This window comes from Amblyomma maculatum, chromosome 4, assembly GCF_055883805.1.
Source record: "Amblyomma maculatum isolate TAMU_Amacu chromosome 4, ASM5588380v1, whole genome shotgun sequence".
Lineage (NCBI taxonomy): Eukaryota > Metazoa > Arthropoda > Arachnida > Ixodida > Ixodidae > Amblyomma > Amblyomma maculatum.
The window spans coordinates 60,879,594-60,896,464 of record NC_139347.1 but is presented as its reverse complement, the minus strand read 5'-3'; the positions used below and the strand labels follow the sequence as shown (position 1 = coordinate 60,896,464).

At 41.5% G+C, this 16,871-nt stretch overlaps 1 protein-coding gene across 4 annotated transcripts in view; it reads right to left on the bottom strand.

The window, feature by feature from the left end:
- LOC146191200 (uncharacterized) overlaps positions 1-15,379 on the bottom strand; it is a 51,726-nt gene extending 36,347 nt beyond the window's left edge. Inside the window, exons 1-15 of one of the 4 annotated variants that reach the window (XM_084601686.1) lie at positions 15,148-15,378; positions 15,058-15,089; positions 14,828-14,982; positions 14,616-14,699; positions 14,072-14,122; positions 13,922-13,968; positions 12,905-12,977; positions 12,759-12,840; positions 12,545-12,680; positions 8,253-8,298; positions 8,069-8,198; positions 7,109-7,167; positions 5,554-5,666; positions 5,193-5,245; positions 1,788-1,865 (exon numbers count right to left, since the gene is read on the bottom strand). In XM_084601686.1, the coding sequence (XP_084457812.1) occupies positions 1,788-1,865; positions 5,193-5,245; positions 5,554-5,666; positions 7,109-7,167; positions 8,069-8,198; positions 8,253-8,298; positions 12,545-12,680; positions 12,759-12,840; positions 12,905-12,977; positions 13,922-13,968; positions 14,072-14,122; positions 14,616-14,699; positions 14,828-14,944 (1,069 nt within the window). In that variant the 5' untranslated portion in view covers positions 14,945-14,982; positions 15,058-15,089; positions 15,148-15,378. Of the gene's footprint in view, positions 1-1,787; positions 1,866-5,192; positions 5,246-5,553; positions 5,667-7,108; positions 7,168-8,068; positions 8,199-8,252; positions 8,299-12,544; positions 12,681-12,758; positions 12,841-12,904; positions 12,978-13,921; positions 13,969-14,071; positions 14,123-14,615; positions 14,700-14,827; positions 14,983-15,057; positions 15,090-15,147 lie in introns of all 4 variants that reach the window. The other 3 variants (XM_084601687.1, XM_084601685.1, XM_084601688.1) reach the window with 3 other exon arrangements.
- Positions 15,380-16,871: the final 1,492 nt, after the last annotated feature.

Sequence of the window (16,871 nt, the reverse complement as noted above, 5' to 3'; positions counted from 1 at the left end):
CTAATTTCTATTCACATACATTCATTACCACTAACAACCACTTATGAGCACTCACATGCACCTCCCTATACTACCATCTGCTACCACTCACATACACTAACACTCACAATCACTCGCTCTTGTATACACTGGAATTCATGACAGCTAGCACTTACATCCACTAATTATTATCCACTCACACTCCACTTGGTTGGTTTGTGGGGTTTAACGTCCCAAACTCTCACACTCCACTTATGCCCATTCATACTTGCACTCCACTCATACCCACTCATACCCACTCACATCCACTTCCACTCACACTCATAACCACTCACTCGCAGTCACACGCATGCTCACTCATATACCCACACCGCCTCTCTCACATTCACATTCATGCTGCTCACACTCGCATCCCTTCACTCAAACTCACACTAATGACCACTCACATTCCCATCCAGTCATTCCGTTAGTGCAAGTGGGCTGATATGAGTGTTCACTTCTGTGATATGTATCGTCTAAACGTGCCTAAAATGTGCTGGCCTGTTTAGGTGTCAAAGTGGTGAAATTGCAAAGTTGCAATTTGAAATTGAAAAGTTGCAAAGTTGAAATTGCAAGTGGTATTGCAAAGTTGCATAATATGCATTCATTTCACCACTCCTTTAAGTTGTTCCTATTGGCCTTTAAAATATGTATAAGAAATGAATAAATACATCAGCAATGAGCCTAAAGAAGTGAAACTAAGACAATGCAATCAGTAGAGAGTTCCAACATGGGGATACACAAAGACCTAAGAGAAACTGGATATATTTATTGTTAGAGAAGGTAGAAATTTTAATGTAACAATGTTAACGCTCTCATCCAATGGAAAATTGAGCATCGGCATTATAGTAGTTGGCATTTTGAGTGAAAAATTCAGATTAGGTCTAGTAGTTACAAAAGAGGAGGTTGCCAAGGGGAATGGCGTGGACTGTGATGTCCTGTGCCACATGGTCAGTGGCAGCTGGTAGCTGGCCTCTGCTTTGTGCGGATGTGCAAAGCTCAAAGTTGACTTGCAGTCAGAAGCAAAGCCCAGTAAGTCACATCGAGGCACTATATACTTAGCATGTATACATATAAATGCTACAGTTGTGTAGTCTTTCGCATAAAGATTGTGATTGTAAAAGAGAAAACAGTGTCTGCATTTGCATGGGCTAGATAAACTGTTGCCAAAACCTGTTAACACTGACATGTTCACCCTTAAAGCCCCCAAAATCTTACCTGCAGTCATGGCATGCTTTTTGCAAAGCCTTAAAATCTCCACCCCCTAACCCTACCGTCCCTTCCCTGAAGGCAATAGTTTAGCATCTGAAGGCAATAGTTACTGTGCACGGCATATCACTGTGCACTACCTTTTTTTTTTTTTTTTTTTCGTAAATTTGTCGCCCTGTTACATGTGAGGCACCAAAGAGATTTGCTGGGAAAAAAAAAAAGTGACCTAACACCAGGGAATATAATAAAACTGGAAAAAAAAAAACATATGAGCGTGCACAGCAAAACAAAATGAAGCACAAAATGCAGCAAAAGCACAAAACAGCAAAGTTCAAAGCTGGCACACACGTTCCAATGAATGGGAACCTAATGTGATTCAAAACAGGCAAACAACTAAGTACAGCACATAGCTTCAAAGCTAAAGCTTACCAGTTGCTTGTAAATTAACTGTATAGTATTGCTAATCTCAAATGAGAAATGTGCCAAGATGTACCACGACAACAGTGCACCTAAGTGAGCTTGGTAGCACATAAAAACAAATGAGCAAACAAACGAATTACCTTGCAGGCTGGACAGCAATGTTTCCTTGTAAATGCAGTTCCTCAGCTTGTAAGGGAGAACTTGGTGCAGTGTCAATGCTGCAAGGGGGATTAATGGACAAGAGATTCCATAGCATAAAAATAAAAATACACACTCCAAAAGGAGTGAAAAATACAGCCAATCACACTCAAAATGACCTTGACCATCCTGAGTCGCTCCTTCGTTACATAAAAGCGCTCATGCTATGTGGACTAGGCAGAACACAAAAGATGTCTATGTGGCTGATCTGTTCATCATTTTTCCTAACTTGCAAGAAATACCATTGTACTTTTCCACCTCAACTACTATAAAGTAGTGTGAGCTGCGTGCCTGCTGAAACCTGCCCAGAGGTGCGTCCTTCTTTTAGAAACATCATTTTGGAGTGCTTTGCAGCCAAACTGCGCAGCATTTACGCCCAGTGTTTACACATACTATCCTACGTCAAAGGCAAGGTTCTCGTACAACTGCCCATTTTTATGCCCAAAGCACTTCGTTTTAGTCAGGAATTCTACCCTCTACTTAGCAATGCCCAAGAAGCAACTTTGGAGGGTGAGTACTCCGCCACATGTTACAGATTCCACATATTTCAGAAGGACGTTTTCACGTTACAAAACACTCAACGCGCTGTCTGTGGCCTTAAATGCCTCAAAAGCAGAATCTGGTCATACAAGAGCATAGAGACTGTTCAAGTTTCACAGACACAGATGAGAGTGTGAGTATGTGTTCACAAAGAAAGGAATTACTAAAGAAGGTGGCGAGTTTATTACAGACCTAATATGGGATGGTATCTGGGGCTTAAGATCCTGAAGCCACTCAGGCTATGAGGACGAATTAATCTAGATCATCAGGGTGCACTGACATAATACTGCATACCTCCTGCTCTCATTGTCCAAATAATGAGGGTGTGCGAATATCTGAAATATCGAATATGAATCAAATATCTTTTGTTCCACTCATATTTGAAAAACTAATACTATAAAAAATTTTCTGTATATTAAAAATTTTCCAAATACACCGAAAATTTTCAAATTCACCGCGGTTTCCCCGCACTGCACGCTCCACTGCAATGCTTGGCTGCGTGGACTGCGCAGTGAAGCACTCTCGAAAAGCGATGGGGCCTTTTTGTCAAAGGGGACCTTTCCTTTGGAGAAAAGGGCCTTCCCAACAATGTGCCTAAAGTGAAGTAGACCATGAAAACACGAAAAAACATTGTTCTGATTTCGGTTCTGTCTCAATGCAGACAACTATCGTGGAGGTGCTCATCAGATAAAATTACTGTGACAAAACGGTCTTCGCCGATTTTTTTATAGCCCCATTCGATAATTCAAGCTTTGGTTATGTAGGCATTTTTTTACTAGTCTCCTGAAGGCCGAATTAACGAGAGTTTATTCAGAAACAGTATGCAATCTCCGCCTAGTTTCAAGCATGTCCTTCCTGTGCAAAAAAGAAAAGCGGCATATGGAATCCAGCATAAAATTTATATCTTTCAGTAGGGTATACTCTTCCGTGCAATTCTAGTTTATTCAGAAACAGTATGCAAGCTCCGCCTAGTTTCAAGCATGTCCTTCCTGTGCAAAAAAGAAAAGCGGCATATGGAATCCAGCATAAAATTTATATCTTTCAGTAGGGTATACTCTTCCGTGCAATTCTAGTTTAATTTTATTTGCAAATACAACGTGAATTCTGAAATAAACAAGAGAAACAATATTTGCTATTTTTAATCTTCCATTCATTTCCCCCATATTTGCATTCAATTCATATTTTAAAATTTCAACATTTATGCACCCCTACGAAATGATAAGCAAAGGCAATTGCGGTGTCAAGCTCGCATGATGCGAGCCCAAGCATAGCTTTTTAATGCACTCTCCTATGTATGACTACAGAGCTACTCATGGCTCACAGTAACGTGTTGCACATTTGGTCCTTGACACCAGGAAAAAGTTTGGAGTCATATGGAAGTGGAACACAACAGCAATTAGTAACTAGAGCACAATAATTCTTGCTGGCAAAGTAGTTATCAAGGTTTATCAAGGTTCCACTGACTGCACTCTTTTACTGCAGTGATAAATGGTGTTAAGTCACTGCACCACATCACATGGCGTAGCGTAATGCAACTTCATTCGTAACTGCATCTGGTGTTCGGAAAGAGCAATGAATAGTGCAATTTTTGATGTCCGCAATAAGAACAATGGCCATGCAAAGTGGCTGTATGTGGGTGTCATAGGCACTCACATGGCCAGTACAACAAAGCATAATTTCTTGGCCCAGACTCAGTACTGTAGCTCTAGTTCAATGATAATGTCACATTCATCTGTATTAACCAAGCCAAAGACTGTGTTCATTATAAGTGAGCCTATTATAATGGGGTTTGACCACACTGTTAATCAGTCTACTTATGTGCCATGAATTATTCATGCATGAATTTATAAAATATGGTTTGGTTTATAGGATTTAATGTCCTAACACGACTCAGGCTATGAGAGACGCAATTCATAAAATATGTCCATAAAACAATGATGAGTAATTTATGAGGTCAAATATGAGTAACTTTTAGAGAGGGGAAGTTGGATATGCAAAACGCAATCTGAAGACTTTAAAAGAAAAAAATATATATTTTTGTGGTTTTCCCAAATAAGATTTCTACTCCCTTCCTCCCCCTTCTAATGTGCGAGAGTGGTAAATGGTTACAGGTGTAAAAACAAAACCCCTCTCAAAAAAGCCCGTTCACACCAAGGTAAGATATCAAAATAAGCACACAGTCTTAATATAAATCTCATGGGGATGAAAGAGAAGTCATCCAAGGCAACATGCAAAACAGCACGGGAAACACATTCAGAGAGCAGCTAGTGTTTGCAGCTGACAGCATTTATTTACCGCGCATCTCAGAAGTCTCTACATGCGATGCATACGCATGACCAGCGATTGGGACTTGAGCAACGTGCAGGCCCCATGCCCATTCTCACTCGTAATGCTAGCGGTGTGCGAACAGCCCCACTGCTCATTGGTCATGGTGCAGACTGCACGACTAGCAATTGCGGCATCAGCGAAGTACAGGCAGTGTTCAGTGTTTGAGGGTGCAGTTACAGCTCGCATACTTATATCCTCCGTAGTGGCAAGAAAGAGTGCTCCGAACATCTGAAATGCTGCATGTTGTATGCAACACATTCCATCAAGAGAACTGTACGAATTCGTAACATCGCGAAATTCATCCCATGTCTAAATCATCGACGTTTACTGCATCGTCGTCAGCGAAACGTATAGGCTGTTTTATGTCACTAGCCCTAATAAAATTACATGGATTAGACTCTAACACAGTTCACAAGCTTTGTGCTTCAAATACTATTCCATAAGAAGGGCAAAGACTTGTCATACAAGAAGATTCTTACCTTTGTACATCGGAAGGGGCAGTGCTTGAACACTGTCATAAGGAACCGTGCACCTTTAAAGAACAAGAAATATATATTACTGCCGCAGCCTTTTATTCAACTTTTTTTTTTTTAATAGTAGAGAATAAAGTCCACCTTGGTTCTGCCAGACACTTTTCATAAAAACTAGTGGACATAATTTAACGTGTTTCATGCTCAAGTTTAGAAAAGGCCTGACAAGCCAGGCCACAGCAAGCCTCTCTTTAAAGAAGCTAGAGCCAAAGATGTACAGCTCCCCATATGACAGAGGTATGCATTTCCGAGCTTCACAGCATGCAACACGCATGCAGCTTCTGGTCCCTCGAATTGCTCACGTACTCACATTTTCCCCAGCTTTTCGATGAAGACTGTGACTGGCCCTTTGTTGGGCTCCATTCTCTGAATGTGAGCATGAAAAGAGGCACTGTGACCTTCATTTTCATTAGTGAGGCGTACCTGCACAGAAACCGACCATGAAGCACCCCGGTAATCAATAGAGGCTAGCATAAATGACTTGGCAGGCTGCCAAAAAACTCGAGTGGTTACTAGGCTAACTTGTGCCCACCAACAAAATAAAACTGCTTGGTGGCCAAATAATCCTAACAGTCTCTGGAATCAGAATTCCCACTGCTTTCGGCCATGCTCTACTCAAAGTAAATGCAAACTTTCGAGTGCTGCAAAAACCCGTAACATCCGATTGCATTTGTTTCACAGCGTGTCTTGAATGGCAAACAAAAGAATCAACTCTTTGCAGTGTGAGAGCATGGGTGCTGCTATATCTGGTCATGTGACTGTTCGGCCATCACTGGCCTTCAGGCCTTCTGGTTTCTGGTCTCCACTGCTCCTGGCGCACTGGCAACCTAGCTGTGCCCTCTCTCAGAGTGGACAAGAAACCGGCAAATGATGCAGGAACTTTGTGTGAATGCGCATACTAGTATGTGTTGGTGCTTCAAAATTCCAGATTTAACCGCCTAGCTCATTTACTCGTGGTCTTCCGATTTCTCCAAACTGGCTCAAACATGTCGGCAAACCGGTCAGCAGTCGGCGCATCCTTGTTTTTTAAATACCATCTAACGAGCTTGGTGAATTCAACAATTTATACTCACACTGCACGGATTACAAGCCAAAAAGCTTGTGGAAGGGAAGGCTAGGGCAGGTTGGTAATTCATTGCAACTCTGGAAGCATTGCATGGGAAGAACAAAGCATGAAGACGAGATGGGACAAGCGCTAAAAGGTTTTTGTGTTGTGTTTTATGGCACATAGGCAACTAAGGCTATCATGCGCCAAACTCAGGGTAAAGCAGTTTTTGTTAAAAATAACTCAGAGTTCGTTTATTAGCTTTACTTCTTTTAAAAAATTAAAAATAGAAGAAATTTCAACAATGGCATTCTCTCCTAGCAAAAGACTTGGATGAAATGGAATGTGTTTATTATAGAAACACAAAAAATTTTTCCTCCTGATTTCCTCATATTTCGTGCATGATATTAAAATGTGGTTTACTGTCAGTTGTTCATTGCATGTCTCACATGTAGGTTTTTCTTGTCTGAGGAGCATGAAGTTGTGTGTGAGATGTGTATGTCCAATGCGGAGGCGACACAGGATCACTTCAATAAAGCGCTCTTTATGACTCAATGACTTCCATTCTTGAACAATAGGCTTTACTAAGTGTAGCTTGTTATTTGTTTCATTATCCCATGAAGCCTGCCATTTAGCTCTTAGTTTAGTCATTATAAATTTTGTGCAGTCTTTACGGGGTACGTTGACCACTACCATTCAAGAAAGTAGAAAGCAATTGTTATGTTTTTCTAATTTCCTCTTCATCACTGACCGGTATGACAATGTGCAACAATAACCAAAGAGTATATGAAAAGTATTCAAACTGAGCCCTACAACTCACCATACACTTAACTCCGGGCTCCAAGTCGGGTGTCACAAGCTGCTCGGAACGGATTCGATCTGCGGAGTACAAATATATGAATGCCTTATGCTAGGTACAGTAATGCAAAAGCATTTATGAGTCATTTTTGCTAATTTTTATTTTAAATATTTTGAAGATTTTCATCTTCAAATTAGTATTTTTTTATTCATTTCTTATTTTTTCTTAAAATTTTTTATCAGTTTTAGTTTCCTCAATGCTCTGCAATGTCCTTATACTAAACAATAACAATTATGGACATGCTCGCAGAAAGTCTGTGTAGAGTTAGAGCGCTTAGCTGAGACACAAACGGGTGGTGGTTCAATTCCTGGCATTGACAAGACCTTTTCTGACGTGCCAGTCCAGTGTCCTTATGACTAGACACATTCACAGGAAGTCGTTATAGAGCAGTGTTTGGCATGCTCAGCAGAGACACAGAAGAAACGTCGTTCAATTCCTGGCATGGACATAACTTTTTTTCTTAAGTGTCAGTTTGTGCAGACATATATGATATGATTACAGGCTCTGCCGACACACTCTCATGATGACACTCATGAGACAAGAAATGCTTTCGCATTATCAACGCCTTCAACAAAAAGAGATCAGTGCATACAGCTCCCTAGGCTTCTAGCAGACTTAGATGAGCCAGGCCCATCACAACATGACTCATTTATGACTGCTGATGAGCCCAGCTTGTTGTGTCTTGTGGAATGCCGTGCCTATATAGCTTGCAATGAGTGCGATTCATCCAAAACAGTTTTGTTCAGCCAACGAAGGTAATAAGATTACTAAGAGACCACTTAGGCTCAAATTATGCTTTAAAGTAGTATCCACTAGGAGGTTCAATGTTTATCACGAATCATGAAGCTAGTACATGTGCATCTATTAAAATAAAATGCATGCAATTTCATGTGAGGGCCTGCTACTACGAGTACCACCTACCTTTCTCCGATTCATTCCAGAGGTCATATTCAACATTTCTGTATATGTTAGGGTCCAGAGCCTTGGCAACCTTGAACGGGAATGGTGGTATCTTGTTGGCCAATGCAACCATCACCTCAGATGCAGTAGCCTGCAGGAAAGACATGGCTAACCAAGAGACATCAACAAACAACACAATGCATACCTGTTCTTCCTCAGACAGGACATTGGTCTCTGTTCCAAACTTTACACTGAAAGGTAAAGAAAAGAAAATTACTTTTTTTTGTAAGCCGCACGATGACGGTGTACTTCACATTTCTAGCAATGCCGCATAAGTTTCTTCGTTAGGAAAGCATTCAAGAAGCATTACTGGAGAAAATAAACTGACTTAGACTCTTCCTTTGAAAGCATGATGCAACAAGATTAATGGCTCCCGTCTGCAGCTTCTTTTGCAGGCCCTTGTGTTGTTGCCTTGCGAGACACTTGGGTGCTAGATTGTGTATGCCAAGTTTTTTTTTTTTTTTTATGTTTATTGTATTTTCAGTTTCAAGTTTTTGTGGCTGGCTTTTATTTTTTTATTTTTTGTAATTTTCTTGCCACATTGTAATATCTTTTTTTCTGGCTTTTTAAGTATGCTGTTCTCTTCCTGGTATCAGAAGAAGTTGAAGTGAGCATCTGTTGTGGCCATATATGGAGTAGAATAGTCAGCTAACGTCAACAACAACATTGTCGCTTACTGTGCCTCTGTGTCCACATTTTTTTGCGCCCTTGTTAGTGATGTTTTTGTTCGCATACACTCAACCCTCATTGGTCTGACTTTGGCTCAAAGCTAACTTCTACTCCCTAATTTTTGCCTCTATTATCTCGCCCATACTCAATGGCATAAGGCCGTAAGATCCCACATTATTTGAAAGGCCAACCGACATCTATACAAGCCCTGCTTTACCAAGCAGTACTTTTTTAAAAAAGCCTGTGTGGCCTAAGGACACAAGGTCTGACTAGGGATCCAAGGGTGCCAACTTCAATTCTCATCTCATCATCCCATCTCGAAGGCTGGCAACACAACCCACTGATCCATCAGTATTCTAGTATGCAGAGGTGGAAGCAGGCTGGAGCATTTTGGCGCAGCTTTGAAGCAGTGAAACGAGTTTTGGACCACTCGAAGTATGCTTTGAAGCATGTCAAAAGTTTTCAATAATTGAAATTTTCTATTCCAGACATACAAAATAATGCATTTGAATTCCTTTTTATTCAAAGCTGAACCCTGTGTTGACTACACAGGCATCTCTAACAAGACAGGACAAACAGCCAAATATGTATAGATTATAGATAACGCCAGCTGTCATTAGCAACAATTTGGAACGGACTAGCAGCAAACAGAATGCTTGCTTGTACATTTCATTGTAGGACTTGAAATTTGACTAAAACCCTGCAACTACTTTGCCATGATAGATTCAAAGGTGGAGCCCACCACTTTGATGCGCTGACGCACCACCACTGATATGGAGTTCACATCAATGAGCAGCATATTTCTGCTACCTTGTATCTTGGTATAACATATATCGAAAATTACTAGGGTGGACTTAAGTCTGCTAACGTGCAGAAATGCAAAACCATTGAGAGTTCCGTGCCTAGTTCGGTTATGAGATCTGTATTTCACTGCTCAGTCCCCATTTCTAATGGTCATAATTTGAAGTCAAATTTTGGGGGTCAAGGAATCAAACTTTGGGGGAAATTTGGAAGTCACTAATGAGATGGCCAGGCTCAAATTAGGTTAGACACCAATTTTGGTCAAAACTGGGACGCAGTAAAATTTCAGGGGTCCAGGGTGACAGAGTTTTGGGGTGGCCCACCTAAATTTGCAAATCATCACTGAGCTGGCCATGTTCTAATTAGGTAAGACACCAATTCTGGTCAAATTCTGTCAAAGTTCGGGGGTCCCAGGGAGCCAAAATTCGAGTGTACCCTACCCAAATTTGCAAGCCACCACTGAGTTGGCCATATTAAAATTAGGTGAGACGTCCATTTTTGTCAAATTCAAAGTCAAATTCAGGGGTCCAAGGGGAGGGGGGGGGGGGGCAAAATTTGGGTGCGGCCCACCTAAATTTGCAAGTCACCAGTAAGTTGGTCATACTAAAATTAGGTTAGCCACCAAGACAAAGTCAAATATCAGAGGTCCAGAGAGGTCAAGTTTCAGGGAAGTCCCAGCCAAGTTTGAAGGTCACCTGTGAATTGGCCACACTTGAATTAGGCTTGACATCAACTTTAATTCAATTCTGCCAAACTGAATTTTAGTTACAAAATAAGGTTGCATTTTAGTTGAATTTAGGCCAAATTTTCCAAGCCCAAGGAGCCAAATTTTGGGTTGGCCCTTCCCAATTTGGAGGTCACCACTGAAACGACTATACTCAAATTCGGTTAAACACCAGTTTTGGTTCTATTCTGACACAGCCAAATTTTGGGGGTAGCCAATCCAAATTTCCACCATCGTGTTGGCCATACCCTAATCAGATTGGATGTACAATTTGGTATTATATTCCTTATCCAAGCAATGGATAATTGACTAGTTCTTGCAGACATGTTCTGATGACAGGTTCTCTCCACACACACACTGCTAACACGCTCTGCTCATGCCAATCATGAGCCAAGAAAGACTTCCGCCTTAAAATGCAGCTGAATAAATGGGCTTTCACGCACACCAAGAATATAAATGCTTTGAAATGTACAAAAAAAAATGTGTTAAGGGAATAGTTTCTAACAAAATAATTTTTAAACAACGCATTTTTATACATCAAAATGCAGCTAAATAAACGGGCTTTTATAAAAAAAAATAGAGATGCTTAGAAAAAAGACACAAAATAGCAAGTGCAAAACTTTTTAAAAGAACATATTATATTTCGAAATGCTTGACTATGACGGTCAAAAGTCGTAATAAAGAAAAAGTTCCAGTAGGAGCAAAATGTGATACAATGCCCCTTTTCTAACTTTCGGGCAATAAAAACCGACAGGCTTATTTACAACCTTTTTTGTGTGTTTTCCTGCAGCAGTGCTCCCTGAGACAGGCATTTAAGCCAAATGTCTATGTTTTACTACAAAAAGAAATAGTCTGGACCTCTATTTTTTTTTGTTTTTAGCATAAGCTTGATGTTTTTGTTTTTTAATATTTCGCAGCTCGTGGAGCAGGTATTGTGCAGTCATGAGTGCAAGGTTGCTTGCCATCATAAAGACTGAGTGCCCCAAATATTCTTCTAGGCATATTTGTCTTTGTTTTCACTAATATCTCACATCAATTAGTACAAGAAGAATGTTTTATTAAAGTTCAAGTCAGTCAGAGTCAGTAAGAACGCTCCCTAATCAGAGTCTGAGTGCAGTGCATATCCCTTCATCTCAGGTTGCACATGAGGTTCCTGTTTCAGTGCAAATTCATCGAGCATCTACGCTGATGGCAAGATATTTTTACCGCACTTTACTGAATCCATACCGAAAAGGGATAACATAGGGGAAACAATTAGCAATCACGTGGATCTCCTCCAGAGCAAGCCGAAACTAAACAATTTTGTCATATATGGCCAGTCGTTAACGGCTTAACGTGTTGTGCACCTTAAACACTGTAGAGAAGTCGAAGCTTTCAAAGTTGTGTTCCGACTCTTTAGTACTGGTATCGTAAAAAAAAATATCAATCCGGAGCAAAAGTGGCGGCTGAATGGCGTAATTAATGCCAATGTCGCGACCTGAAAAGAATTTCACGCTCTGTTTCGCCAAGTCAACCAAACTCCCTACCAAACCCCTACCAAACTGTGGCTTAAAATATCTGATGTGTCGCCGCCTCACTTGTAGAAGGCAACACGTGTTCCAGTATGCAGAAATTTCAACTTGTCAGCGCATGAAAAATCTCATTGCATCTTTGCAATACGGCTATAGGGTGGTGTCAAAAAGGTTAAGAGAAACTACGCAACAGTAGTTGAACGACTTGTGTTGACCAATCAGAGAATTACGCTGCAACCCCGGGGTTTTTGGCAAACATGCGCTCTAACACTATTACATCAGAAAAGCATGCAGCCCCCACTCAATGGCCGTTGAAATCCTCATCAAGTTCAGCGCTGCTACACTAGCCCAATGGCCAATGAAGCCACCTGGGCCACATTGCTAAGTAGCAAATTACTAGAAAAGCACTTTGAGGATGTCTGAAATTACCACGTAAAATGTGTATTACACTTGAGGACAGCTTTTCATGGTTCTGCAGTGGAAGCTAGACAGGAAAGGAGATGCTTCTTTATCACCCTGCCGTGGAGTGTGAAGTGGACGGTGGAGTTTGAATGAGGTAGCCCGATCTCCGCTACAGGGGACAATAGCCTTTCACTTTCCCCTTCCTGCCCAGCCTTCGCTGTAGAGCCACAAAATGTTGTCCACAAAAATAGGCAACAAACATTCCTGAAACAAGCCACCCCACTATAGCCTGAACCCACGAAAGTAATAAAGGTTTAAGTACAGCCTTACCTTTCTTTCCACTGATCAAAGGTCATGTTCTTCTTGTGCTTGAAGTATGCCTTGTCATAAAGCATCTTTTTGACTGCCACGTCGACATCATCTCCGAGTTCGAAGACGTTCTTGTACAGGACCTCGTACACAATCGCTGTGAACAAGAACAAACCGCAATGCGCACAAACGCAGGAGATGGCACTAGGTAACTTGTGGCATTTCCAACACTTACACTGGCAGAGGGCTGCAGCACTGAGCTTTGACTTTGGGTAGACAATGTCATAATGGCCTCCATGTGTGTAGCACAGCATCACCTATAGAAAGCATAGAAAAACGGCATTAAAATCACAAACGAAAATGATTCCGATAAGCTCGCACCACATCTTGGTATCCATATTCTGTTGCATAGTATGGATCCCTGCATGGCTTTTCGAATATGAGGAAGTCTCTCCTGAAAAGAAGAAAAGGAAGAATAAGGAGCTAGTGTCTAGTGTAGAGTGCCAGAAAAAAAAATATACCACTGACAAAATGTCTAATTGCCTTCAAAGTTAAAACAAGCCTTACCTCAAATCATAACTTAGTGCAGTCAAATATGCAAAAGGCATGGCACAAAAAGTTAGGGCAGATAAGGATAATAAAAAATCTAACTTTTGTTTCTTGTCAAATATGTGCATCAGAACTAACTCCACCTACATTTATGTCCAAACTCTTGACACTCTCGACCAACCAGTGTGTTTAAAATGCAGCAGCAGCATGAACAATATGTGCAAGTTCATTCTATAATTCCACGACATAACATGAGGTCATAAGTGGGCCAGAAGTAACAAAAGCAGCAGCCATTAACTTGCAACACCTGTGACTATCATGAAAAGTCATTTTTTACAAACCCTACAGCCATTCACACCTGATGACACCCCAGTAACTGAATGGAAATAATTGCAGGAACTTTTTTCTTTTTTTAATCTATAAAACAGTGATAAAATATTCAGCCAAGCCAGACACCACCCTCTCAAGACAGCACATTCATGATTTAAAACACAAGCAGGGAAAGGCAACTGTGCATCACCTTTCTCGCAGTTACGTTCACAGCACTAAACTCGTCCGCATCGGACTAGTGCATATCCCTTGCAATAACAACCTGTCAGCTTTGTTCAGCCTATTCATTGCATGTGCTCGAGACGTAGTACCAGCACCAACCATTCACCACAGAATTGCTCACCACATGGCAGGCACTGTTACTCTTGTAGTAAGTTTGGTCCCTTTGCTTCTGTGTATAAACAGTGTGCACATGCTTCAAGGAATGCTTAATAAATCTGTGCATTCAAACATGCAAAAGACATGGCACAAAAGTTAGAGCGGATGAACATAACAATAAATATAATTCTTATTTCCCACCTGTAGACTGCAGCCATTGCATAAATCTCGATCTGGCCTCCCCAGGTCTGGAAAAAAAAAAAAAAAAAAAAAAAGAATGACATGGTGTCAAATATCTTTGAAGTCGTAAGCAAATCTTATGATTAAAATAGGTTGATAAGATATACTTGCCTTCGCATTTTCCATGTTCGACGCATACATTTCAAAGTCCGTCGAGACGAACTAAATAAAGGAAGAAAGGTATTGATGAATCCAGCAAGCAAATTTACTTTCAATTTAGTTTTGTGAAGCCATAATCAACATAAATGTGACAGATTCCGTGCCGACAAACCAACACCACAGTACTTCGACTTGGTTTCGACGGTCCTATCTCCGATAAAAGTGACGAGAGAACTCGTGTATGTTAAGCCTAAAGTACATTCCCTTCGTATATCTTCATATTGATTGTGACTTTCCGTTTGCCGTGCACCCACGGATACCCTCAAACACATTAAACTATTAACGACAAAAAGCACTGCACACATTCACAAAGTAATGTAACGCGACGATAAGACGATCGGCGCCACCACCATCATCCCTAGAAAACGAGGAGTGCACACGAACGGTCGCAGTTCCCGGCCACATGATTTTATTGTCTTCGCTATGCAATATATGCGAAACACATATGCATAAAGAGAAGACGAAAAAGGTAAGACATAACGAACTAAGAACTCACCTTTTTATACACATGACTGTTTGCACGCATGTGCTGAACACACGTTCGGCGTACCACATCATGGTGCGACTGAGTGTCGTAAACCTAGGTCACCGGTTAGAAAAGAAAAAAAAAAGCAATAAGTCAGGTTGCATTCGGCAGCTATCATACTCGAAAAAAATAATCTTCAGGCGCAGGTATGTTGCTGACGGGGGTGAATGGGTGGTACTCACGTGTTCAGAAACTGCTCTGAACAAGCAGGAGCCATCCGCAGCGACCTGTTTCCTCCAATATCCCAACGAGTCCAGATATTCATCCATTTGAGGAGCTGCACCTTCGAGGCTAGGCATAATGCAAATGATGTTTTGCCGAAGCTTGACAGGACTACCTGCACCCAAATGACACCGAGCGAAGTTAAATCATAAATTTCAATTTCCGTGCACGCTAGTCGCTTTGAGGGTACCCGCGTGAACGTGAGATTGTGTCCATCCGCATCTGAAACGACGTGAAACCACTTCTTTTTAAAGACACAAAAACTAATTATTCCGAGTACCTGTCGGGGCTGGAAAACGGCTGAAGTACGCGATACTTGATATGGTTCACGTCACGAGGAACAACAAAAGACCAACGCCGCAACGCGCGAGCACTACTTTCACACGAGAGACGCTTCCCGAGCGCTAGTGGAAGGCGCCGAAATCCCGCAACGGTAGCGACGGTAGGGTTAGCTTCGCACCCAGTTGCGTCGGCTTCTGCCGCGATTTGCAAGATTACGTCATTGTAACCACGTGGTATAACAGGTTGTCGGATTGTCAACACAAGATTGAACGGGATTGAACTATGGATGGTAGAACTCATAAAGAATTGGTTGAGCTGTTTCTTTTTCTTCTCAGACGGGAAGGCTCTAGGGTTGTTTGTCAAACATACTGCAGCGGCATTTAAAGGTGATTTGAACGCAGTATATAAACAATAACCGAAAAAAATATATGAATGTGCACACTCTTTTCGAAAACCGGAAACTAACCGCAGTATATCACAAGCCAAAATCAGGTCATTTGATTGAGGGCTGCTGATGGCGGGCGTTACGAATAGATAAACAAGCATCGTGCTTAATTATACTAAAAGATATAGCTGGCGCACTTAAATTAATAGCTTTCAGTCACTTATCTTTGCTAAATGGCTGAAGTTACACGCATTAGACCAGCATGATGCTCTCCGCTCCGGTGTTACTGTCCCACAACGTTTTTATGCTGCCGTTGCAAACGGCGTTTTCCTCGTTAGGCGTACCGCTGCTAGAATCTACATGTCGGATACAACTCGTCAAGTCTACAGTAACCGCTACAGGTAATTCCTCCAGTGCAGGAAGTAAACCACTGTTAAAACTTTTCTGGTTACTAAATGAAAAGCTAATCATTAGACCAAATTAATTACAAGCTAAAGAATTAAATTTCAGTGCCCCCGGCCTGTTTGATGCAGTCTAATATTAAAGATTGATTTCGTTTACTGTTCGGCGAAGCAATGCACATGCTCCATACTATGGTTCATGGTTATAGCAAAGCCTGTTTTGCTTTTTTTTTTTCTTTTTTTTGCTCGTCAGTGGCGTGCGTGGAACGGCGTCCATAAAACGGTATCCGCAAAGGGTGTAACCTCGAATTGCATGATCCGATGTATTCAAATTAATGATTGAAAATAATTTATTACAAACAGTTGATTAGCTATAGTAAATACCAGCATAGTACCAGCATAGCATAACATAGTATGAAATGAATACCAGTGGTAAATGATGTGTTCTCCGGTCAGTGTCCGGGGCGAAACTGTTTATTACAACGAAAGCGTACAAGGAGGGCAGGTAGTCACGTGATAGAGATAGAGAGAGTGAAGAGAGTTCATTGTCCTCGCGTATCTTCGTACATGCTGAGACCGAGGTGCTCTAGAATTCTAAATTACTATAGCCCTGTTTACATAGAGCAGACAGCGGGGGTCGAGTTGAGTTGAGTGGACTCAATTCTACCGGGTTTACATGAACCCGACCCGACGAGCGGCGATTACGGCGGCGCCTCGCGTCGAGGCTAAAGCCCAGTTATTATTTTTTTTTTTTCGCGCATCCCTAGCGTTTTACGTTTTTCCTTCCTTCATGGTTCTCTCCCACTGTGCTTCGACACAACTCGACTGCGTTTGCATGATTCCTGCAGCGGGGTCGAGTCGAGTCAACCCACTCCCCTGCGCCGGAGTTGACTCGGCCCCTCTACTTCTCGACCCCATAAGTTTTCGACCCAATAA